At 52.7% G+C, this 22,994-nt stretch overlaps 1 protein-coding gene across 8 annotated transcripts; it reads left to right on the top strand.

The window, feature by feature from the left end:
- The first annotated feature begins 83 nt into the window (after positions 1 to 83).
- SLC9A5 (solute carrier family 9 member A5) lies at positions 84 to 20,427 on the top strand. 8 transcript variants are annotated; one of them, XM_070451163.1, is made up of 16 exons: positions 84 to 319; positions 4,706 to 4,988; positions 6,461 to 6,624; positions 6,771 to 6,849; positions 7,136 to 7,313; positions 7,880 to 8,100; positions 8,309 to 8,511; positions 8,737 to 8,826; positions 8,924 to 8,994; positions 9,716 to 9,845; positions 10,337 to 10,425; positions 10,585 to 10,711; positions 14,665 to 14,835; positions 15,350 to 15,419; positions 16,072 to 16,206; positions 18,997 to 20,427. In XM_070451163.1, exons 2-16 carry the CDS (start codon positions 4,865 to 4,867, stop codon positions 19,473 to 19,475), a joined length of 2,331 nt encoding a protein of 776 aa, XP_070307264.1. In that variant the 5' UTR covers positions 84 to 319; positions 4,706 to 4,864; the 3' UTR covers positions 19,476 to 20,427. The 8 variants fall into 8 exon arrangements, with proteins under 8 accessions (XP_070307264.1, XP_070307267.1, XP_070307266.1 ...); XM_070451165.1 differs by lacking the exons at positions 84 to 319; positions 18,997 to 20,427 and adding exons at positions 1,280 to 1,715; positions 16,392 to 17,145 and having other exon boundaries at positions 4,686 to 4,988; XM_020884967.2 differs by lacking the exon at positions 84 to 319 and adding an exon at positions 1,284 to 1,715 and having other exon boundaries at positions 4,686 to 4,988.
- Positions 20,428 to 22,994: the final 2,567 nt, after the last annotated feature.

The raw sequence follows: 22,994 nt of genomic DNA, 5'->3' as shown, positions 1-22,994 counted from the left end.
TGGGGCCAATACTAGTCTCCGGACGCGCGGGGTCGGGGGCGTACTGCGGTTGGTGGAGCTTGCAGCCAGTCACTCAGAGGGCGTGATCGTGGGCCCGTTAGTTCACAGGCTAGTCCCGGGAAAACCCGAGCTCACGCGTCCCCCAACCCACTGCGAGAGCGCGCAGAGCGCCGAGAGGCTTTCTCTGGGCTTGGGGGCGGTGAGGCTGTGCTCTCTTGAGAGACTGCTAGGGCAAGATGGGGTGGAAGTTTCTTCAGATCGTGGCCCGCCAGGTCCGCCTAGGTTTAGGGACCTGAAGATCTGATTTCTTTCAGCTGAGGTATGAAGTGGATGGGCGTCCTTCGTTTGGAGGAAGCAGGGAGATGGGTCCCTTTCAGTTTGGAGCAAGAAGTGAAAATATATTACACTCAATTCAAAGGAGGAGGTGGGATGATTTACCCTTAGTTGGAGGAGAAAGAGGGACGGGTGCTCTTAATTCTGGGAAAAGGATAGAACGACTCAGTTTGGCCGCGAGGTAGAACACGTTACCCTCAATCTGGGGGAAGAACAGGGATGGGTTGTACTTCAATGAAAAGGGGAAACGGTCCTTTTCAGTTTAGGGCGGGATAAGCCGAATGCCTCCTCAGGTTTGGGAAAAAAGGTTGAGTGAATTCCTTTTAGTTTGAAGGGAATCGATAGGCTGGGTTTTCGTAGTTTAGGGAAGAAGATACGTTCTCTTCATTGTCTCATGGAAAGGGTGAGAAGAGTTCACTGTAGTTTAAGGGAAAGGGAGGCCGGTTGCCCCTCGATTTGGTGAATGAAGAGGAAGAGACTCCTCCTCAGCCTGATATGAACTCGGCCCAATCTGGGCCTTGGGGTTTCTGGGGACGACGGGGACAGTTGTCCCTCACGGCTTTCTAAAAAGGCCTAGTGCGCGTGCGCAGCTCTGGTCTGAGAGCGGGGCCCGAAGGGGTCTTAGGCTCCCGAGGGCTGAGCTGAAGGCGACGGCGCACTGCCCCCTGCAGTCTGCACGGGGCAGCGTTGGGGTCCGCGGCCTCGATACCCGGGGCCGGCCGCCAGTCGCCGACCGCACTCTCCGTGGCGGGGCCGCCCTCCTCTCGCCTGAACCCCGCCACCCGGCAGACCCCCGTCACTCTCGCGACTGGCTGTCGCCTCCGGCGGGTGGGACTCCGCGGTGCCCCTTGGGGACTGTGGCCGCTCACAGCTCTGAATACGGATCGGGGGAGGTTTGGGGAGGGTTTGAGGGAGCGGGCTTGAAGGACTAGGTTGCAGGGCTTGTGGGGGAGGGCTGCACTGGGGGATTTCCAGAGTCGAGACTGGTTTAGAGCTGAGGGGCAGGTGTCCGGAGTACGGACGCCCGGGACAGGGTCTCGGAGTCCGGACCTGGGTTGGGGGTATCCGAGCCGGGATTGGGGGGAGCGGACCCCACGTGCCTGTGACGCGGGGGAGGCCGGTAGGCGGCGGCGGCGACGCGGGGCCGGCCGCCGTGCGGTGCCTGGAGGGCTGCTAGGCAGGCGGCAGGATGCTGCGCGCCGCACTGCCGCTGCTCGGGCTGCCCCTGGCGGGGGCAGGAGCGACCGAAAAGCCCACCCAGGAGCCGGGGTCGCCGGGTGAGCCTCCCCCAGGGTTGGCGCTCTTCCGCTGGCAATGGCACGAGGTGGAGGCGCCCTACTTGGTAGCCCTCTGGATCCTGGTGGCCAGCCTGGCTAAAATCGGTGAGTGCGTGTGTGCGTGCGCCAGGGCCGGCGGCAGGCAGCGGACCCGCCCCCAACCCCTAGTCCCCAGATCCCGGCCGGATTTTTGCAGAGTGCCCCGACTTTAGGTTCCGATTCCGCAAATCCGGGCTCTCACCTTGTCTCTGCGCCTCCTCTTGTGGATCCCCCTCCTCCCCTTCTCGCGTGGGAGCCCTGAGGATTTGCCTTCTCAGAGGGCTGCCCCTGCGCTCTCCAACCCCATCCCTAGCCTAATTTGTCCTCTCTTTCCCCTCTTCTCCTTGCAGTCAGCTCTTTGGTCTGGGCTCCCCTCCACCAATCCCCAGTCCCTGTCAGCAGTGAGGGCGTGTGGGACATTGAGGTGATAGTATTCTCTGGCAAACCCCAGCATCCAGGTCCCGAGGAAGCAGCCTTCCCTGGAGGCCACCTCCAAATGTCCATTCTCTTGGGATGCTAAAATGCCACTTTTCCTCTATCCCCCCCATCCCCTAAAGATGTCCCCTTCTTGTGCCCAGCTGTGTCCCCGCCCCTTCCAATTCAAGTCTACCTCTTCCCACTTAAGGGTATGGGAAACTTCCATTTATTGGGCCTTACTATGTGCTGCCTGCCCTAGAGGCTTTCACACATTCAATCTCCTTCAGTCTGCACAGTACTGAGAGCTGTGCTTCAGACTTCTTTCCTTGAATAGAGCTGCTTTTCCTCGCCTCTGCCCCTTCCTCCCCACTTCTGAGCAGCCAATGGTCCCTCCTCCCACCAGAGACCCTCCTCCCTCTCCCTGTTGTGCAGCCTGCGCTGTGGGGGTGACTAATTATAGCTGAGCCGTTGCTACTCACTCCCCATCTAAGCTGGCACAGTCTGTACTCCCAGTCTCACCAGTACATTCTTCACATAGGAATCGCGCCGTCTAGAGTTTGCCCCCTTCTTCCCCCAGGGACACAGTTGGGAGTGGGGGCTGGGCAGGAACAGACAAGCTCTCCACTCTGCCGTGGCAGCCCATTAATAATGGAAAATGGGGCTTGATATGCCTTCAAGGAGCCTAGTTCTGTCAGAGAACAGGCTTTTGTGAAGGGTTTTGGATTGCAGTGCTGGGATTAATGCATGCTCTGGAGATAAGGATGGAATAAGGTCCCTGAAGGAGAGGAGAGGGGGACCAGGGGTAGGGCTGAGTGTGGGGAGAGCTGTGGCTGAGCTCACCTTAGGGCCTGGCAGCAATAAGAGCAAGGTAGGAGGAGCCTCAGATCTAGGAACCAAAATTGGGTCTGCTGAGAAGTCTGCCAGGTGGAGAGTTCCTGTCTTATTTAGGGTTTACAGCAATGGCTGTAGTTTCCTCATAAATCATAGTTCTTTTTCTAGCTTGGATGACATCTCCTATGGAGGTTGAAGAGGTTGAAGAGAGTCTTTTTCTCATCAACCAAAAAAAAAAAAAAAATCCTTGGGATTAGGGGTGGGGAGAGATAGGTAGAATGTTCAGAAATACCTTCCCCCAGCTTCATTGCTAGGATTTTTTTTTTCCCTTTTATTCACCAGATATTTAGGTAGATCCCACCACAGGCCAGGCACTGTCCTAGGCTCTCTGGGTACAGCTTCCAAAGGGCACTGTCTTAGCATTGTGTCTCATACAGCCTAACACCAAGGTGTTAGGTGTCCCTAACTACCCACCACTCCAAGGATTGTCTGGGGAGAGGAGCTCACCTGGCCCAGGGCCCAATCGAAAGCCCAAAGAGTTTATATGATGAGGCAAAGGTAGGAGTGGCAATAGTGCTAGAAAATCATTCCATACCTCCTCTTCTTTCCATGGGTCAGATATGTTATTACTTCCCCCCAGAATCATATTGAATTAACATTTGTTGAGATCCTATTATGTGTCTGACATTCTGCTAGGCACCTTCACACTATATCATTTTTATCCTCACCCTGTGACGGTTATTTTTCCCCATATTACAGGAGAAGAAATTGAAGCTCAGGAATTTAAATAATTTGCCTGAGATCACACAATTAGGATAGGATGGAGCCACAAGAAGAACTGGAGGTCTAACTGCTAAGTCTATTGCTTCTAAAACTACTGAGCCCTTAGTGAACCTACACAATGAAAAAGCACACGGGGCTAGGAGATCTGCTGTACTCCTAGTAGGTATAATATGCATTATGATCTAGGGCAGGACACAATAATAGAATAAAAGGTAACATTTATAGAGCACTTACTACAAAGCACTAGGCTAACTGCTTTTGAGCAGATCGTATTACTTAAACCTTGCAACAATCCTATGAGATCAGTACTGTCTTTATTCTCATTTTACTGATGAAAAAACTGCAAGTCAAAAAGGGACTGGGACTTCCCTGGCTGTCCAGTGTTAAGACTCCGAGCTCCCAGTGTCAGGGGCCTGGGTTCCATCCCTGGTCAGGAAACTAGATCCCCTCATGCTACAGCTAGAGATTTTGCGTATTGCAACTAACACCCGGCCCAACAGTTAAAAAAAAAAAAGTGAAGATATTTGCTTCAAAGTCACAGAACTGGTAAATGAAAGACCTAGGCTTTGAACCCAGGGAGACTGACTCCAGAGGCCCTAATTTTTAGAACAATGTTATGCATAAAAATGTACCTTGTATTTGCTGAGGTTCAAATAACGGCAATGGATAAGGGAGAGCAGAAAAAGGTGAGGTCCTTTGAGGATGACAGTAGAGAGGATGGGGTATTTTCAGAAGTGGAAAAAGTAAGCAGAGACCTAAGTTACCATGATAGGAGCACTAAGAAATAGACAACTGTGGCTGCAGTGGAGAGTTTGAAGCTCTGGAGGCTGGAGATTCTAGCAATCCTGAATTTCTTCTTCCTTGGCCCCAGGATTGGGGGTCCTGACCTTGAATAAATGTCTAAGACTGGAAGGCTATAGGCCAGTGCGTGTGTGTGTGTGTGTGTGTGTGTGTGTGTGTGCTTCATAAGTTGACGATACCTCCCGCCCTATTCTTGTGTTGTAGTGTTTCACTTGTCTCGGAAGGTGACGTCTCTGGTGCCTGAGAGCTGTCTGCTGATTTTGCTGGGACTGGCACTGGGGGGCATTGTCTTGGCTGTGGCCAAGAAAGCGGAGTACCAGCTGGAGCCAGGCACCTTCTTCCTTTTCTTGTTGCCTCCTATTGTGCTGGACTCGGGCTATTTCATGCCCAGCCGGCTGTTCTTTGACAATTTGGGCGCCATCCTCACCTATGCCGTGGTGGGCACACTCTGGAATGCCTTCACAACGGGTGCTGCCCTCTGGGGCCTGCAGCAGGCTGGACTTGTGGGTGAGTGACTCTAAGACGTGGACCAGCCGTGGGGGGCTTTGCCAGATTCCTTCCCCAGCTCCCTTCTCCTCCAGCTCTGAAGATCCTCTGTTGACAAGAGCCATGCCCTGAGGCCTCCATCTTAGGCCCCTCCCAACTGGGCAGTGCTCCAGATGGGCCTGCAGCCTTCATTTAGGTCTCTGCCAGATGAGTCTGGGCTTCTGCAGATGACAGCTGAGTAGGGGCCTGGCTCCCAGCTGTGCGTGGGCTGCCAAGGCTGGGGAGCCTGCATTTACCACCCTGCTTCTTCCTGCCCTCTGTTACCACACTGCCACTTGCCAGCCTGGCTCCCCTGAGGCACAGCTCAACATCCCTTTGAGGGCTCTGCCCAGGTCACATCAGGGTGGTTTTCTGTTTTTATTATTTTAATAAATACATATCATACATCTGCAGAATGCAAGACACTACACTGGGTGTTCTCTCTTTGCTCATCCCACTGGCTCTTCATATCAACCTTGCTGGGGGTATCATTTGTCCCATTTAATGGACGAGGAAATAGAGGCCCTTAAACTCATTTGATATCAGGTCCAAGGTTAGCAGGAGAGCTCTTTGCCTTCAGGCTGCCCTGTTCTGCTCCCTTCTTTCTCATTTTCTGGGCCCCAAACCCATTCAACCCTGAAAGTTGATGATTCAGACTTCTTCCCAGGGGCAAAGGGAGGTTTGCAATTTTCACTCAGGTCTCCAACCTGGTTTTTCTATGGGGTCAGTGAACTCTTTGGGGGCAGGAAGGGAGGGGAGGACATCAGCCCATAATCATAGTAATCCTAGTAATAGGTAATAACTACTGAGTGCTTACTATGTATAGGTACTGGTTCAATAAGAAACTTTCTGAGGTAGACACTATTATTATTCTCAGCATATACAAGTGGAAACTGAGGTTTCACGGAGATTGCATGGGATGTTCGAGTCCCACCAATGGTGGGTGCTTTTCATATTGTATTCAGCCCTTGTGGATGGCTAGCCCCTCCCCCTCCTGCTGAGAATTGTTGCCTTCCTTAGGCTGAGAACTACAATGTGGGAGACGGCACTCTTTTGTTCTCCTAATAAAGCCAGTCAGCAGCCTATTTCCACCTGATGGTGGTTATTATTGCTGTTGCTAAGTTTTTTCTTGTCAGTGCCATCTTAGCTCTCCAGGTTACACAGAGCTTTTGTAGCCATTTCCCTGGTTGATTTCTGCAGCAATCTTGTCAGGCAGGCATATGAGGAGGTATGGCTTATGAGAAGTCAGGTGGCAGTGACGTTGCCAATGTCATAGAGTGGGTAAGTGGCAAAGACAGTCCTTAGGCTCAAGACCTAAGGTCTCCTGACCTGCAGGCTGACGCACTCTTCACCATCCCAAGTCCTCTTGGGGCATCCTTGTTTCAACAGTCTGGGCCTGTCGCTGGGGCTGCTATAGCCAATTCAGTACCTCACCGTCTGCTGTCCCTCAAAAGCCCCTAGAGTGCAGGCTGGCTTGCTGGACTTCCTGCTGTTCGGGAGCCTCATCTCAGCAGTGGATCCCGTGGCCGTGCTGGCTGTCTTTGAGGAGGTGCACGTCAACGAGACCCTCTTTATCATCGTCTTTGGCGAGTCCCTGCTCAACGATGCAGTCACCGTGGTGAGAGTGCGCACTGGGCTGCCGTTCCTTGATCCCATGCTGCCATGCTTTTGACCAGGCTCAGACCCTTCCCCGGATCCCCTGGGGAAGAAATCTGGTCTCCGCCTTCCCCTGTCATCACTCCTGATGCACCACTTCTCACTCAGGTGTTGTACAAGGTCTGCAACTCTTTTGTGGAGATGGGCTCTGCCAACGTGCGGGCCACTGACTACCTGAAGGGAGTCGGTCAGTATCTCCCCCCTCTCAGCGGGCACTGGAGGCTGCCTCCCTCGGGTTGCTGAGCCCCTCCCCCACTGCGTCTGGACAGAGGATGCTGCTGGGGTGCCTCATTCCTCCCTTCCCTCCTCCACAGAGAAACAGGGCCCTGAGAACCCGAGAAGGAGGGGCTTTCCTGCTATCCTGACCCCTGGGGAGCATGGTGGGCATCCTCCTCCACTCCCCGCCAGGCAGCAGTCTTGGCCCGGGAGGGGTCCCGGCCAGGGGTCGTGCTGACAAACCACTCCTCCCCCAGCCTCCTTGTTTGTGGTCAGTCTGGGCGGGGCAGCCGTGGGCTTAGTCTTTGCCTTCCTCCTGGCCCTGACCACACGCTTCACCAAGCGGGTCCGCATCATCGAGCCGCTGCTGGTCTTCCTCCTCGCCTACGCAGCCTACCTTACCGCTGAAATGGCCTCGCTCTCTGCCATTCTTGCGTGAGTCCTGGGGGTGCTGAGCACGCAGGCAGCTGGGAGGGGGTGCTGGAGATGGTTGCCCTTCACACAGACAGGAGCAGGACCTTGAGGAGTCCATAGGTTTGAGTTTGAGGGGGAGCTTCAAGTTTCCCAGGGGAGACACTAAACCTCAGGGAACATTACAGGACTCACCTCTAGAACTGTCCTGGGCCCCCAGAACCCAATTTTTCCCTGCCTAAAGTGCTCTCTGGGGTGTGGGTTGAGCCAGAAGTAGACTTTGAGGCCTGATGCCATGGCTCTGGTGGCCACAGAACTCCAAAAGGTGCTTCAGGCAGTCTGTGCTAGTCAGATCACGTTTTCCCACCTTCCCCTCCAGAAGGCACTGAGTGGGAAGCCTGGCAATTCCGACCCTTTTATCCCAGGACTACCACTACCTATCCTTGGACGGGCTCCATGCTTCTCTGCGCTTTGGCTCTGAGTGTGACATCCTGTGATGGGCAACACCCTCTCCTGTGCATGCTCAGACCCCAGAGGCTGTGCTTCCTGCAGCCCCTGCTCATTGCTCTGACTCTCCATTCCTCTCCCAGGGTGACCATGTGTGGCCTGGGCTGTAAGAAGTATGTGGAGGCCAACATCTCCCATAAGTCCCGCACAGCTGTCAAGTACACCATGAAGACTCTAGCCAGCTGTGCGGAGACCGTCATCTTCATGCTGCTCGGCATCTCGGCCGTGGACTCTTCCAAGTGGGCCTGGGACTCTGGGCTGGTGCTGGGCACCCTCTTCTTCATCCTGTTCTTCCGAGCCCTCGGTATAGCTGGCACCCCATGCTTTCCTATCCTCCCTGCCCTTGCCCCCCTACCCCAGCTCATCTCACACTCTGAGTCCACATCCTTGTCCTCCCTGTGTTGCTCAGCCCCCCCAGCCCTTCAGACCTGAGCCCTGATACCGGGTGCCAGCTGCACCCAGTGCCCTCCACTCCCAACACCCTGCTCCCACTGGCCTCCCTCCTGCTGTAGGCGTAGTCCTGCAGACGTGGGTGCTGAATCAGTTCCGGCTGGTCCCTTTGGACAAGATTGACCAGGTGGTGATGTCCTATGGGGGCCTGCGGGGGGCTGTGGCCTTCGCTCTCGTCATCCTCCTGGACAGGACCAAGGTCCCTGCCAAGGACTACTTTGTAGCCACCACGATTGTGGTGGTCTTCTTCACAGTCATCGTGCAGGTGGGAGCGCCCAGGAGGCTGGATGGGGAGAGGGTCTGGCAGGCCCTCGGGGAGGCCTGGAGCCTATGGGAGAGGGGCTCCTTTTCCTGTTGGGGGCTGCAGGGGCTTGACTTCCCAGACTTTGAGAGCAGTGAGGTGGAGATACAGAAGCTGAAGCCTAACCGTGGGGAGAGAAAGGCAGCAGACAACTGGCCAGGGCAGGGCTCACCGGCTGCCCGTCCATAGGGCCTGACCATCAAGCCACTGGTCAAGTGGCTGAAGGTGAAGAGGAGTGAGCATCACAAACCCACCCTGAACCAGGAGCTGCATGAGCACGTGGGTACCAGAACCCCATCCCCCCACCTGTCCCTCTCTCCCTTCTCCTATTCTGAGCAGAGTCCTGATCTGGTCCCCCTACCCACCCCCCTTCTAGACTTTTGACCACATTCTGGCTGCAGTGGAGGACGTTGTGGGCCACCATGGCTATCACTACTGGAGGGACAGGTGAGGGAGCTGCCTCCAGGCTCCTTCAGCAGCAGCAGCAGCAGCACCCCCTCCCCAGCAGCCCCAGCCAGGGCAGCATGGGGGACATGCCACACTTCTGAGAAGGGACGCAGCCAGGCGCAGGCTGGGCGACCTGTCCCTGAAGCTCTTCAGGCAGGGCTGGTGTCCCCGTACTCTCAGGATGAGATAATGCTCCCCAGCGAGGCCTGCCCGGCCCTGCCCTGCGTGGTCTGGCACCTCCAGACTCCAGCCGCCTTGTGCTCCGCTGTGACTTTGACTCTCGGCCTGCCAACGAAATAAACCCTGTTTTAGAAACTCAGGACCCACCATGCTCCCCCTGCCCTGGCCAGCGGGACCTTTGCACATGTTGTTCTTTCTACTAGAACATTCCCTCCCCTCTATCTTGCCTCCTTAACCTCTCTGTTCATCCTTCAGATACTACCACAGGCATCATGTCCTTAGGGAGGCTTCCCTGACTAGGACAAATCCCCATTATACTCTACAATTATCCTTTGTAGTTCCTGTCATGGTTGCAATTTTATAGTTACATGTCATAACTTCATCAATGTCAGGCACTGTCAGTTCCATAAGGGCAGGGACCAGCTTCCAGATTCTCCCTGACCGATGCCCACACCAAGAGATGTGGGCCCCGCGCTGGCAGTGCCCCAGCCCTGTCTGAGGAAGTGCCAGCACTCAGGACTGGGCCTGGCATCCTCTGTAGGTGGGAGCAGTTTGATAAGAAGTACCTAAGTCAGCTGTTGATGCGGCGCTCAGCCTACCGCATCCGGGACCAGATCTGGGATGTGTATTACAGACTCAACATCCGGGACGCCATCAGCTTCGTGGATCAGGTGGGCCAGCAGACAATGGAGAATGGGCGGGTGGCCAGCAGGGCAAGGCAGGAAGCGGTGACAAGCAGGCAGGCAGGCCCTGAGCAGGGAGTTGGGAATTCCCAGTAGACTCCATGGACTTGTGAAGTGGCAGCTACAGGAATGAGCCCGGCCTGACGCTGACATTTAGATTCTAGTGGGCAGTGCAGAAAGGTGGGAGACAGCTGGACTCTGGCATCAGCAGACGTGGTTCAGATTGTTATCATCTCAGGCTTGTGACCTTGGGTAAGTCATTTATCCTCTCTGAGCTTCGGTATCCTCAACTGTAAGAAAGCGACAGTAAAGAGTACCTCTGTCACAGAGTTTTGTAGGTGCAGTATAGAAAAGCACCTAGCGCAGTCCCTGGAACATCCAGAGAGCAAAGTGTGTTAACCGGTGTTATTCCTTTTGTTCCCCTCTGTCTGCGCCACCTTCATCTGATTGCCATCTGACCTCTGACATGGCTCCTGCAGGGAGGCCACGTCCTGTCCTCCACTGGGCTTACTCTGCCCTCTATGCCCAGCCGTAATTCCATGGCAGAGACTTCCGTCACCAACCTGCTGTAAGTCCTGGAGCCCCCTCCCGCTTCCCCAGGCTCCTCCCTACTGGGGCCTCTCTCTGAATCCCTCTGGGGAAGATCCGTGAGCACCTCTGCTTCCGCCCATCCCCCGGGCCACGCCTCCCGGCCCCGCCCCAGCACGCGTGTCCCCGCCGCCCGCAGGAGGGAGAGCGGCAGTGGAGCGTGTCTGGATCTGCAGGTGATCGACACGGTGCGCAGCGGCCGGGACCGGGAAGATGCCGCGATGCACCACCTGCTCTGCGGAGGCCTCTACAAGCCGCGCCGCAGGGTGAGAGCAGGCAGGGCCTCTGAGTCCCGAGGGGGAGCGAGGTCTGGGGAGGCCATGATCCAAGGCTCCAGAGGCAACTGGCCCCAGCTTGTGGAGAGCTGTAGATGCCCAGTTGAAGAGCGTGGGCTTCATTTTGTTGGTTATAACCTTTAGTTTTGGGGTTTTTTTGTTGTTGTTTTGAGAAAGGTTGGCTTGTTACAAGGATGGTTTAAGGATGTCTTCCCTGGTAGCAGAGAGCAGATCTAATTGGACGGGGTGAGTTGAGAGGCCAGGAGAATCAGTTGGGAAGCTGGAGTGAAACACTGCAGATTAGAGCTGGGTGGCTGGAAGGAAGAGGGGGCACATAGGACTGTGAAATCAGCAAGGAAGGGGAGAGGAGGTACAGAGGGCTTGATGGGGGTCACAGACAGAAGCAGGAGTGCCAAGGAGGCCTGTTGGGAGCAGCTTAACCTGGGGGAGGCAGACATCCAGTTTAGGTAACATGAGTGAGTCCCGTGCAGGTCTGTGAAGCCTCGGGGTTGGAAAGGTCCAACCCATCCAGGCAGGAATCCGCTGCAACCCCACAAGGGGGCAGCAAGCCATTACCTTGAACCTTTCTTAAATGAGAAGCCAGCTGTGACCATTCTTGGCAGCTCTAACAGTCAAGGCCCTTTCTAGAGAGACGGGAATTCTTTCCCTTTAATTTGCTCCCTCTGGGCCTGATTTGACTCTCTGCACCTCTGCAGAGCAAAAGCCTGCAAAGATGTCAAAACAGCTTCCTTTCACACAGAGGCCTTCTTGCCTTCAGGCCAGCAGCTTCTGTCCCTGATGTGTCTTCTTCAGCCATTAGAAATAAGGCCCCTAGGAATTCTATGATGGACTAGTGGTTAGGATTCCAGGCTTTCACTGCCGTGGCCAAAGAGGCCCCAGATAGAAGGTGCTATGCTAGTTGTGGTTGGCCAGGGCCAGGCACAGGGGACCTTTAACCTTTCTAGTTATGGAACTTGCCTTTCTCTTCCCGCAGCCCAGGATCCCTCCAGCTCTGGCTCATCACCCTGAGACCTCACACTGTTCGTACAATCAGACAACCCACCCCCAATGTCTTCCTCAGTTAATGACTGTGAAACCCTGTCTCATCCAACTTGTGGAGTTTTTGTTTGTTTTTCGGTTTTGGTTACTTTTTCTTATAGAAAATTTCAGTCATTCACAAAACTAGAGAGAATAAAGAAACTCATTTAACCATCACTCAGTTCCAATAATTCCCCCTTACACCCTATCTACACTTTATTATCTTAAAGCAAACTCCAGACATCATATCATCTCTAAATATTTCCACATGTATTTCTAGGTGGCAAGAATTCTTTTTTTTTTTTTTCAAAAAAGCCATAGTACCATTACCGCACACAACAAGTAACAGTGATTCCTTCTCACCTCACCTCAAATATCCACTCAGAGTTCAATACATTATCTTTTTCCATCTGGTTTGTTCAAGCCAGGATCCAAATAAAGTCCACACTTTGCATTTTTAGTAAGTATGTCTTTTTATTTTATTTTTTTTTAATTTGTAATAGTTTCTTCTTCCTTTTTTCCCTCCTTTTTATTTATTTACTGAAGAAACTGGATAGATCGTCTTAGAAAATTCTGCATTTTACAGATTTTGCTGATTGTATTCCAGAGGTGGTATCTGACATGTTATCCTTGGTACCCTGTATTTCTTGGTAGTTCAATCTAGAGGCCTGGTTGTATTCAACAACATTTGACAGCTGTATTATTATATTACATTAGGAAGTACTGATACATAATGATTGGCTGGCTGTTGATGTGTGTGTGTGTGTATGTAAGTTTGGTCAATGGGTTTTGTCCAACCAGTTCTTGTGTAGTCGACTAAAAAAAACACCTGGATTATGGTTGTGCTTATCACTGTTAAATGTCATCTTATTTGATTTAGCCCATCATTCCATCATTTGGATACCATGTCGGTCACCAAAAATCTCCTCAGATTCACATCATATAAAATTCTGTTAAGCCTGTTAACTCTGTATTCATCAAAATCAACATAAAAATGAACAGGATAGAGTTGAGGACAGAGCCCTGTGGTCTGCTACTAAAGACTTTCCTCCAGACTGATCTGGATCAAGAATTTTGGGGGTATGGTTACTCAACCAGCTCTAAATCCACTTAGTTATGCCAGCACACAATCCATAATTCTTCATGTTCTTCACAGAAATATCATTAGAGACAGAAGTGTCTAGTATACAGTTAGAAACATAAGATGATAGTTTAAAAGAGAGAGAGAGACAGGCTGGAGATAAAAAGACTTGGAAGCAATCTACAGCAGCGGTTTCCTGGCCTGGCTACATCAGAATCTCCTGGGGAGCTTACTAGAATACATATTCCTGGCTTCACCTCCTGCAGAATCTGATTCTGTTGAGTGGAATGGAATGAGGAATCTGCTCTTAATAAGCCCCTTGAGGGGGTTGAAATGCAGCTGGTCTGATGGCTGGTGTCTGGGAAGCACAGATTTATCACTGGGCTGGCTGGTACTAAGAGAGTCAATACTTTCACTGGGGAGGGCATTGAGATGGGAGAGGGGGCCAAGGATAATGCTGGGGAATGCACATGGAAGAAAAGGAAGGGGAGCCAGCAGAGGAGGAGAGAGAAGGAGCCTTTGGAGGGGCAGTAGCTGATGCCCCTCATAGCTGTCTCAGAGGCCTGGGGCAAGAGGAGGGCTGGACTTTGCACAGATGTTGCCTAACCAGAGGCCAAGGTACTGATGACCCGGCAGAAAGCTGCACAGTGGGGCTGCAGTCAGGCAACCCCCCTTGCTCCCACCCCAGCTGTATCTCTGACATTCAGTGAATTAATGGGTACTAGGGGAAGTGTCAGAATGTAAGTGTGAAGGTTTAGCAGCAAAAGCAAGGCAATGGTGTCAATGGAAAGGCGTTTTTCAAGGAGGTAAGGGCAGGAACAGGTCTAAAAGCAGAGGCAGGGAGCCAGTGGCCAGGGAAGGATTGAAGATGCAGGAGAGTGGAGGACTGGGAGGGAGGAACTGATGGAGAAGAAGGGAACTGATGGAGGCAGGGAGTGGGGAGTGAAGAGCCCTGTGAAGGAGCTGGGCTTCTGTACCCATCCACCCCCACTCAAGGGAGAGAGGGGCACCTCTGCATGAGTGTGTAGAAGAGGGCAGTTGGGAGGACATTTAAAGGGGATTCTTAGATCCAGCTCAGGGAAGCAGAAAATATGAAGGGCAAAGGAAAGAGACCAGCCTGGGGGTGTGCAGCTGGACAAGAATGATTGGGAACACGCAGGTGGTACTTTGGGAAATTACCAGGAGGCAATGAAAAGGCTGCTAAGCAGTCGCGGCCAGAGGTGGAGACAGGTTAGGTGAGGGTGTAGTGGGCTTGGTCTTTATGAGGAAGAGTTAGAAAGAGCAGATGATGGGGTGGTCCTGATTTGGGCACAGGCATGGTTGGACTGAGAGGGTCCAAGGTGGCAAGAGATAGTCACGGAAGTTCCTGCGGCCTGAGTCATGGTGGCGGCTGCAGAAAGGGCTAAGTAGGGAGGGCCAGCTGGACAGAGTTCTGTGTAGTCACAAGAAGGCAAATGGGCCAGGCATGTGGACTAGGCTCAGATAAACTGAGGTGCAAAGAAGGAAATGCCTGCCTTGGTTTCATGGTAGTCCTGAGGACAGGACACATGATCCCCTGTCTCTTGTCACTTCACATCTGAGAAAACAGGGAGAGGGCAAGAGGGGATAAGGAAAGCCACATTTGAGGGAGTAGGTTCTGGGATAAAGAACTGAGAATATAGAGTCTGGCTGGGTCTCTATTGTATTTTTAAGTTTTTTTCATTCCATGGCTAGTTCTGGAAACAGCAGGCTGGCAGGAGCTATGGTGAACTTGGGGCTGTGACGTGGGGTTCCTGTGGGAGGCAGGACACCCAGCCTCATGGCAGGGTGGGGTTGTCATTGCCAGTACAAAGCCAGCTGCAGCCGCCACTTCATCTCTGAGGACGCGCAGGAACGCCAGGACAAGGAAGTCTTCCAGCAGAACATGAAGCGGCGGCTGGAGTCCTTTAAGTCCACCAAGCATAACATCTGCTTCACCAAGAGCAAGCCACGACCCCGCAAGGCCGGCCACAAGAAGGCATGTGCTTTCTCTAGGACTCCTGTTTGCAGCTGCAGGCTGATGGCATGCAGTTTTGAGCTCACAGGTTTTGGAATCCAGCCTCAGGGACCTGGGGGCTGCAGCAGCTTGAGTTCCCTTTTGCATCTTCCTGGAGCTCCAGAGGGGAAGCCTTCAGAGGGAGAGCAACCTCTTGTGGTCACCTGCTCAAGGCAGCAGGACCACCTACCAGAGGTGGAGTGAGCAGGAAAGAGGCAGATTCCTTGTTGGGGAAGGGGTGCGGGGACTCCATGAATTTCTTATTCAACCCAGGCTGATGTACTGAGCATCTCTGCTGGGGCCATCAGACTCTACAACACTTGCTGGGGGGTGGGGGTGGGGGTCAAGGGATGGTAGAACCACTGTAATTGACACAGATTCCCTTCCATGTGGTGTCAGGAAGCCCTGTCTTCTTGTTGACCCCACCAGATGACAGGATTGGGGTTTGGAGTCAGGGCAAGAGGCTTAGGACTTTTTTTTTTTTTTTGGTCCTTAGAAGGATGGCGTGGCTAACACTGAGGCTACAAACGGGAAACCTCCTCGAGACCTGGGCTTCCATGACACAGGTAAGCAGGGAGTGGGGTGGTGTTGAGGATGGGACGGGGAGGGGAAGGGCAGGTTCCCACTGACTGGAAGCCTGCAGGACCTTCTCTGCATGGTACTCAATGCCAAGAGCTGGGGCTCTTCCCCTTAAAACTAGATGGACAGGTCTCAGCAGTTACTAGATGTCTGTGACACCTGAGAGCTAACTACAGGCTACAGACCCTGAGGACCTGGAGAATGTGTCATAAATGAAGCCTGGTCTGTGCCTTAAAGGATGGGTGGGCCCTGGTGTCCAGTGTCCCTGCAGTAAAACCAGAGGCCTAGAAGAGCTGCAACACTGATGGGCCTTCCAGCCTTCCAGATGTTTATGCTTCCCGTTGATGATGGGATCTGAGGTTAAGAGAAGATGAAGGTGCTGGGAAGTGTGATTCTCTGATGGCTTCCTCTGAGGATCTGTCTTTCCTGTTGCCTCCTGGGGCTCTGGAGCCCCATGCCCCTTCCTCTCAAGCTCCCCCACCCCCCTAGGCCAGTGCTGTAACAGCCACAGGACAAAGCAGGTGTCTCTACCAACTGTGGGCTCCGCCTAGATGGACAAGGGGTTGGGTTCCAGGTGGTGTGGTACCATGACGCAGCTGCTGGGCTGGCCAATCCCACTCAGCTCTTGTCCCTGTCCAGCTGCTGTGATCTTAACCGTGGAGTCTGAGGAGGAGGAGGACAGCGACAGTTCGGAGACAGAGAAGGAGGATGACGAGGGGATCATCTTCGTGGCTCGGGCCACCAGTGAGGTTCTCCAGGAGGGCAAGGCCTCAGGTAATGGCTTCCTCCTGCCTGCCTCCCTCTGGAGCAAACTGGAGCTACGCACTTGGCTTCCTCCCCCTTTGCTGATGGCCTTTACTCTAGACAGTCCCTCTGCCTATCTGCTCATTCACTCATCAACCAGCATTTACTCAGCATTTCTTTTATGTCAGACATCTGACATCTATGATCTGATTCAGTCCTCACAGCAATCAAGATGGTGAAACTGAGCTCAAAGGAACTTGGGACTTGTCTAGAAATCAGCAGAACCAGAATTTGAACCTGACCCATCTGATTCCAAAGCTCACAGCCATTTCACTTGCCTCCCTTTACACTCTGGCGAGAAACACAAGGTGACAAGCAGACCTAACACCAGGTTCTGCTGTGACCCGTGCTCAGCACACCAGCCCTCAGGTACAGCCCCCAGTAAGAGTGGCAGCTGGACCTGAAAGAGGAGCCTGCATTCATCAAAATAGCATCACTATAGATAAAAACCAACATATATGTGCTTCCATATGTGGAGACCTAATGAACTCAGAATGCTAATTACCACTGCCTGTTGGCTCAAGAATTCTCAGGTGTCTTTTAAAAAACATCCTATTATAGAAAATTTCAAAATATACAGTAGACAGAATAGTAGAATAAACTCCCATCTCTCTACCATCCATCTTCAATAATTACCTACTCCTAACTGATCTTATTTCACTTACACCTTCACTATGCCCCTCTCTTCACTGGATTCTTTTGAAGCAAACTGCAAATATCATACCACTTTATTGCTAAATACTTCAGCAAGTATCTCTAAAAGATAAGGATCCTTCTTAAAAATATAACCACAATACCATTATCATATCCAAAATCTTTGTTATCAGATATCCAGTCCATGTTCAAATTTCCCTGATTGTCTTCATTTATTTTTACAGTAGGTTGTTCAAATAAAAATCCAGACAAAGACCCACACGTGAAATTTGGTGGATAAGTCTCTTTTAACGTATAACACTGATTCTTAAGGAGGTAGTAGTAGTGATTTTGTCCCCTAGGGCAGCGGTCCCCAACCTTTTTGGCACCAGGGACTGATTTCATGGAAGACATTTTGTCCATGGACTGGGGATGGGTGGGGATGATTCAAGCGTATTACATTTATTGTGCACTTTGCTTCTGATCTAGTGCTGCTGTTGATCTGACAGGAGGTAGCGGTTCACAGCTTGGAGAGTGGGGACCCCTGCCCTAGGGTACTGTCTGGAGACATCTTGTGTTGTCACAGTGGGAGGGGTACCTCTGCGATGTGTGGGTAGAGGCCAGGGATATTGTTAAACACCCTAAAATGCACAGAACAGCTCTCTACAGCGAAGTCTCTGCTCCTATCTGGGACAGTGACAAGTTTGAAAAACCCTGATTTATAGGTCCCCCCACCATACTTTCTTTCCTTGCACTGTATTTATTGACATAACTTGGTTATTTGTCCCCCAGTCCTTCCTTGTCTGGATTTTGCTGATTGCATCCCCTAAGCATCATTTAATATGTCTGTTTCACTGATCTTTACATTCCCTTCAAATCTAGATCAGACTTGATAAACATACTCCATAGGTGGTGATGTTATACCTCCCACTGCGTCTCACCAGGGACCATGTACCATCTGGCTGGCTGTCTTTTTGCAGGTTAATATTGACTATTGGCTTCGGTTGTTGTTAGCCTGACCCACCCATTATCAAACTCCCTGTCAGTTTTTCATCAGGTGGTCTTGCAGTCACTGGTGATCACTGCCACATCCAACAGTTCATTCTGGGTTGCACAATGCTGATATTCTATTTTTTGTTTGCATTGATTAGCAGGAATTCTTGTATTAAAAAAAAAGCCTTCTCTCATCAATTATTTAGTCAGTCTGAGGTACAGTTCATACAGGGAAGAATGGATAAATGTTTGAATTTTTCCTTTCACTTAGTGGTTTTCAGACCAATAGTTACCTAGCATCCTCTAAAGGTGAACACTGAAGTTTTTTTGTTGTTAAAATTTCATACAGCATTCCAGGGAGGTAGTTTCACTCTCAGTCACAGCATCAATACATTTCATAACGTGGAGCACTTGAAGTCAAGTTCACAGCACTGCTCAGGACTTTATCAGTGCGCAGACACTGACTGAGCACCTATTATATGCAAGGCACTGAGCTTGACTTTGGAGAACAAGGGGTGGTGGATAGCCAGAGGGCCGCTCTTTCCCTGTTTTCCTCTTTCAGAGCCTCAGCCTTTCTGTAATGCCGTGGCTGAGCCTTCCATCACGGCTGTCAGCACTTCTGGGATTCTCGGCTCACATCCCCTGTGCTATGGCATCCCCTCTGTGGCTCATCTTTAGCTTGTTTTAGGTTCGTGTGAGCTCACTCTCCTGGACTCTGTCCCACCAACGGGCTGCGGTGGGAACTCAGGCAAGGAGTGCAGTGGCCAAGCCTCGAGATCTTCCTCACCCTGGGCCAGGGGCCTAGCAGGATGTGGTTTAAGCCTGGCACTGCAAGTTGGTTGAGGGCTGATCATAGATGGGTTTTTTCCTGCCTCGCTCTCGCTTTGGCTTGTTCTAGTTGTTTTCATTTGTTCAGTAGGTATTTGTTGAGCAACTGCTACATGCTCAGTCCTGTGCTAGGTGCTGGGGATACAGTGGGGAGCAAATCCAGCTGTGGCGCTTCCCCTGGGCCAGGCGTGCATCCAATAACTGCACAAATGGATGCTGTGTGGCAACTGCAGAATGAACTTCTGTGCTCACACTTGAGAAAGTGTCACTGGCTTGGCGATGAGTGCCTGTCTGCTTTGTCCCCAGGGAGCCTTGAGGTGTGCCCCAGCCCACGCATCATCCCCCCGTCCCCAACCTGTGCGGAGAAGGAGCTGCCCTGGAAGAGTGGGCAGGGGGACCTGGCTGTCTACGTGTCCTCAGAAACCACCAAGATTGTGCCCGTGGACATGCAGACAGGCTGGAACCAGAGCATCTCGTCCCTGGAGAGCTTGGCATCCCCGCCGTGTACTCAGGCTCCAACGATGACACGCCTGCCTCCCCGCCCACGGGCCCCGGAAGAGCCCCAGGTCCCTCTCAAGCTGCCCCTCTCCTCTGATCCACACTCTTGCTTTGCCTTCCCCCCGAGCCTGGCCAAGGCGGGCCGTTCTCGCAGTGAGAGCAGCGCTGACATCCCCCAGCAGCAGGAGCTGCAGCCCCTCATGGGACACAAGGACCACACCCATCTCAGCCCAGGCACCGCCAACTCCCACTGGTGCATCCACTTCAACAAAGGCGGCCGGCTGTAGCCCAGAGACTCGGGGAGGAGCAGGGGGCCGGAGCCCCCCTGGAAGTCTTCCCTGCACAACGGGCGGAGGAGCCCACTCAACCGGACATGGGGTTAGAGGAGCCTGGACTGAAGTAGCAGCTGGGCTCCCTTGGGGCAGGTCAGAAGGGTCTCGTGGGCTGGTCCTCACAGGAACCCTTTTCACCGCCCTCCTTGTTCCAAAACTCCTGCCACCTTCCCTTTCAAAAAGGCCCTAACTCTGGTTCAAGACCCAGTCCAGATGTTTTTAGAGGCAAGGCCCAGAGACAAGGGGAGCTGATGCTCCTTCCCCAGCGGGTGCTCCTGGGGAGCAGTTCCTGTCCCCCAAGCAAGGGCATCTCTCCTCAGCTGACACTGGGCTGTCCTGCACTCCACCCTGCCCCAACCCAACGTCAGCTCAGGAACCTGGCAGGGAGGCTCCATGAGGGGCTGGTCCTCAGAGGGACTGGGCTGGGAGGTGCAGCGGGCTTTGCTGCCCTGTCGGCACAGCTACCCACAGCCAGTTGATTTGGAGCAGTGGAAATCTGTCTCCACTCCTTGCTTTATCTTCCTTTGCTGCCAGTCTCTGGGACAATAGTTCCTCCAATTCCAGGCCACAGGGTTGGGCCAGGCTTCGGGTCACGGCTGCTTCTTAGCCGGTGTCACTCTGGGGATCTGCTGCTTTGCATCCGGGTTTGGACCTTTCAGATCCTTGGGTCTGAGATTTGTGAGGAGAGGAGATGGTGGCCTCTGGCCTCCCACACTGTCTCCTCGTTATTCCCTGAACAGGAAAGGGGCCAGGTATCCCAGGATCACTGCTCCGGTGCTCTGGGGCTGAGAGGCCTGACTACAATGGAAAAGGGGCTGACTGGGTGGCAGGTGACTTTCCTGGGGTTAGCATCCGCCCTGAATTTTGTACCTTGAACCTAAGATACATTAAACATCTCTCATATGAATGTGTGTCCTGCGCCCATGTGTCTGGGGGTTTTGAGGTGTGAGAAGTGGGCAAAAGGGCATGTGGTGAGGGAGATGGAAACTTTCAACTCTGTGGCCCAGGGCTTCCCGGATACAGAATGCGGGGTGGGGAGGGGGGCGGTCCCGGGAAGGACTGTTAGGCCCTATGGCCCTCCCTCCCTCTGCTCCCATTCTTTCCCACTACGTCACCTTACAGGAAGCCTGCAGCAAGTCCAGGGAATTGTTGTCTGGGCACCGGGTCACAGAACTGGGTGTCCACAAAATGGGAATGACTTGCAGGAAGAGAGACCCCAGAGGTCAGGTGCCAAGGTGCCCAAAGATGCAGCCAACACACACTGGCACCAGATAAACGTTCCTCAAATGCCTGGAGGGAGGGGTAGAACAGATGAAAAGATGTGTTTTGCACATGGCAGTGGGAGGACAATCTCAAGGGAGCTGGTTACCCTGAATGTTTCTGATACAAATTGGAGAGTGTGGGGTCCAGAAACATCTAGGGCTTGAAACCCCTGATGACAGCAGACCCAGTTTCCACTGGGCTTATCTATCAATACCTCACATACACACCCCCCATAAAATTTACCCATTTAAAATGTACAGCTTGTTGGTTTTCTAACATATTCACAGAGTTGTGCAACCCTCCCCACAAGCTAAGTTTGGAACAGTTTCATCGTCTCCCAGAGAAACTGTACTGTCGGCAGTCACTCCTCACCCTCTGCCGAGCCCTAGATAATCACTGATCTGTCATTCGTCTTTACAGACCTGAAACCCTGAACACACTGCAAAGCTCACACATTTAGTCAACCATTTTTTCTGATTTATGCCTGGGGAATGTGTGAAGAGAAGGAAGAGTGACTTTCAGGCTTTGCCCTCACACGGCTTACAGTCAGCTGTGATAAGGCTGAGCAGCTGGTCCCAGCCCTCCCTTGCCGGGTATGTTACCTTAGGTATGTTACACACTCTCTCCGAGTTCCAGTGTCTACATCTCTAAAATGGGATCCTTATTTCATACCGTTGCTGTCTGGATGATGAAATGAGAAGAACCAGGTACACAGCCTGGCCTGTGGAAAAGGATTATAAATGTTAGTCACTGTTGGTGTTACGTTACAAGCCCAAGAGCAGAGAAAGTTCTGTGAGGCCTGGAGGAGATCTAGCGGGGGAAGCTTTGAGAGGAGTCTGAGTGTGTGTGTGTGTGAGAGAGAGAGAGAGAGAGAGAGAGAGAGAGAGAGAGAGACGGGGCTCAGACAGCATGGGTGAGGCTATGTGGGTGCATTCCAGGTGGGAAGAGCACCATGAATAAAAGACATCTGGAGCACACACAGTGAGAAACAAGGAGCAGTGGGTGACATGCTGGGGAGAGGCCAGCCAAGGACACAAAGGCTTGGGTGGGGTGACCCTGCCGAGTTTTGGAGGTGGCAGCCTGGGAGAACTGTGACCGAGGGAGTGTGGGCAGTGATGTGCACTAGTGAGCATGAATGTAGCTGGTGCTGGGGGAGGATGGGTGAAAGCCCACGTGGAGGAAGGCTTGGTAGGAGGAAAGGCTAGAGATGGAAGACCTGCTAGGAGGCCCAGGGATGTGAAGGTGCTTGTGTTGGAGACGGCTGGCAGCCATTCTTAGACCCTGGTGTCAGAACCACTGGGAGCTTGTCAAACACAGATTCCTGGGCCTACCCCAAGGTTCTGACTCAGCAGGTCTATGGGAGCCCAGAGGTCTGTAATCTGAACCCGCTCTCCAAAAGGAGATGGCCCAGGGACCACATCCTTCAAAAAATCTTTGTGACCCCATGGACTGTAGCCTGCCAGGCTCCTCTGTCCATAGGATTTCCCAGGCAAGAATACTGGAGTGGGTTGCCATTTCCTCCTTCAAGGGATCTTCCTGACCCAAGGATCGAACCCATGTCTCCTGTGTCTCCTGCATTGACATGCAGATCCTTTACCACTGTGCCACCTGGGCATTCCAGGAACAGGGAAACATTTTGCAACAAAACTTGTGATCAGGTGAATTTTCCAGGCCTATGTAAGAGCTAGACAGGAAGGCTGTGATTATGTCTCTGAATGGCTTTGAATGCCACACTGAGGAGTATAGAGTTTATTTAGGCTAGAGGTGAGATAGATCTGGAAGGTGTAGGGTATTTGTCACCCTCGCTGTCGAGGGCAGTACTGAAGAGGGGAAGGTTTGGGGTGGAATGAGGGCAATGAATGTGGTTCTCTTACCACTAGGCCCACAGAAGTACAGAGCTCCCACTCCATTTTTGATTGGCTCATGTCGGTAAGAAATGCGAAGCTGGCTGGTAAAGGGGCAGGGGAGGGAGGCCCATCCCCATTTCATGATCTCAGTGGAAAAGGCTTCTGTGAGGACATTCTGCTGCCAGGAGAGCCACAGAGCTGGGCCCCATGAGTCACTGCTCAGTCCTGCAAACTCAGCCCACAGAGCCTGCTGTGGTCAGCGGCTCAGGTTGGCTCCAGGCCCAGCCCCCAGTGTTCCCCACTAGGCCCAGTTTGTCCCCATTTCTATCTGTCTCTCTGCCCTCCTGGGGCTATGCATCTTGCC

This window comes from Odocoileus virginianus, chromosome 20 (genome assembly GCF_023699985.2).
Source record: "Odocoileus virginianus isolate 20LAN1187 ecotype Illinois chromosome 20, Ovbor_1.2, whole genome shotgun sequence".
Lineage (NCBI taxonomy): Eukaryota > Metazoa > Chordata > Mammalia > Artiodactyla > Cervidae > Odocoileus > Odocoileus virginianus.
Note: the sequence above shows the minus strand (reverse complement) of the source record. Positions and strands in the feature narration are given on the sequence as shown.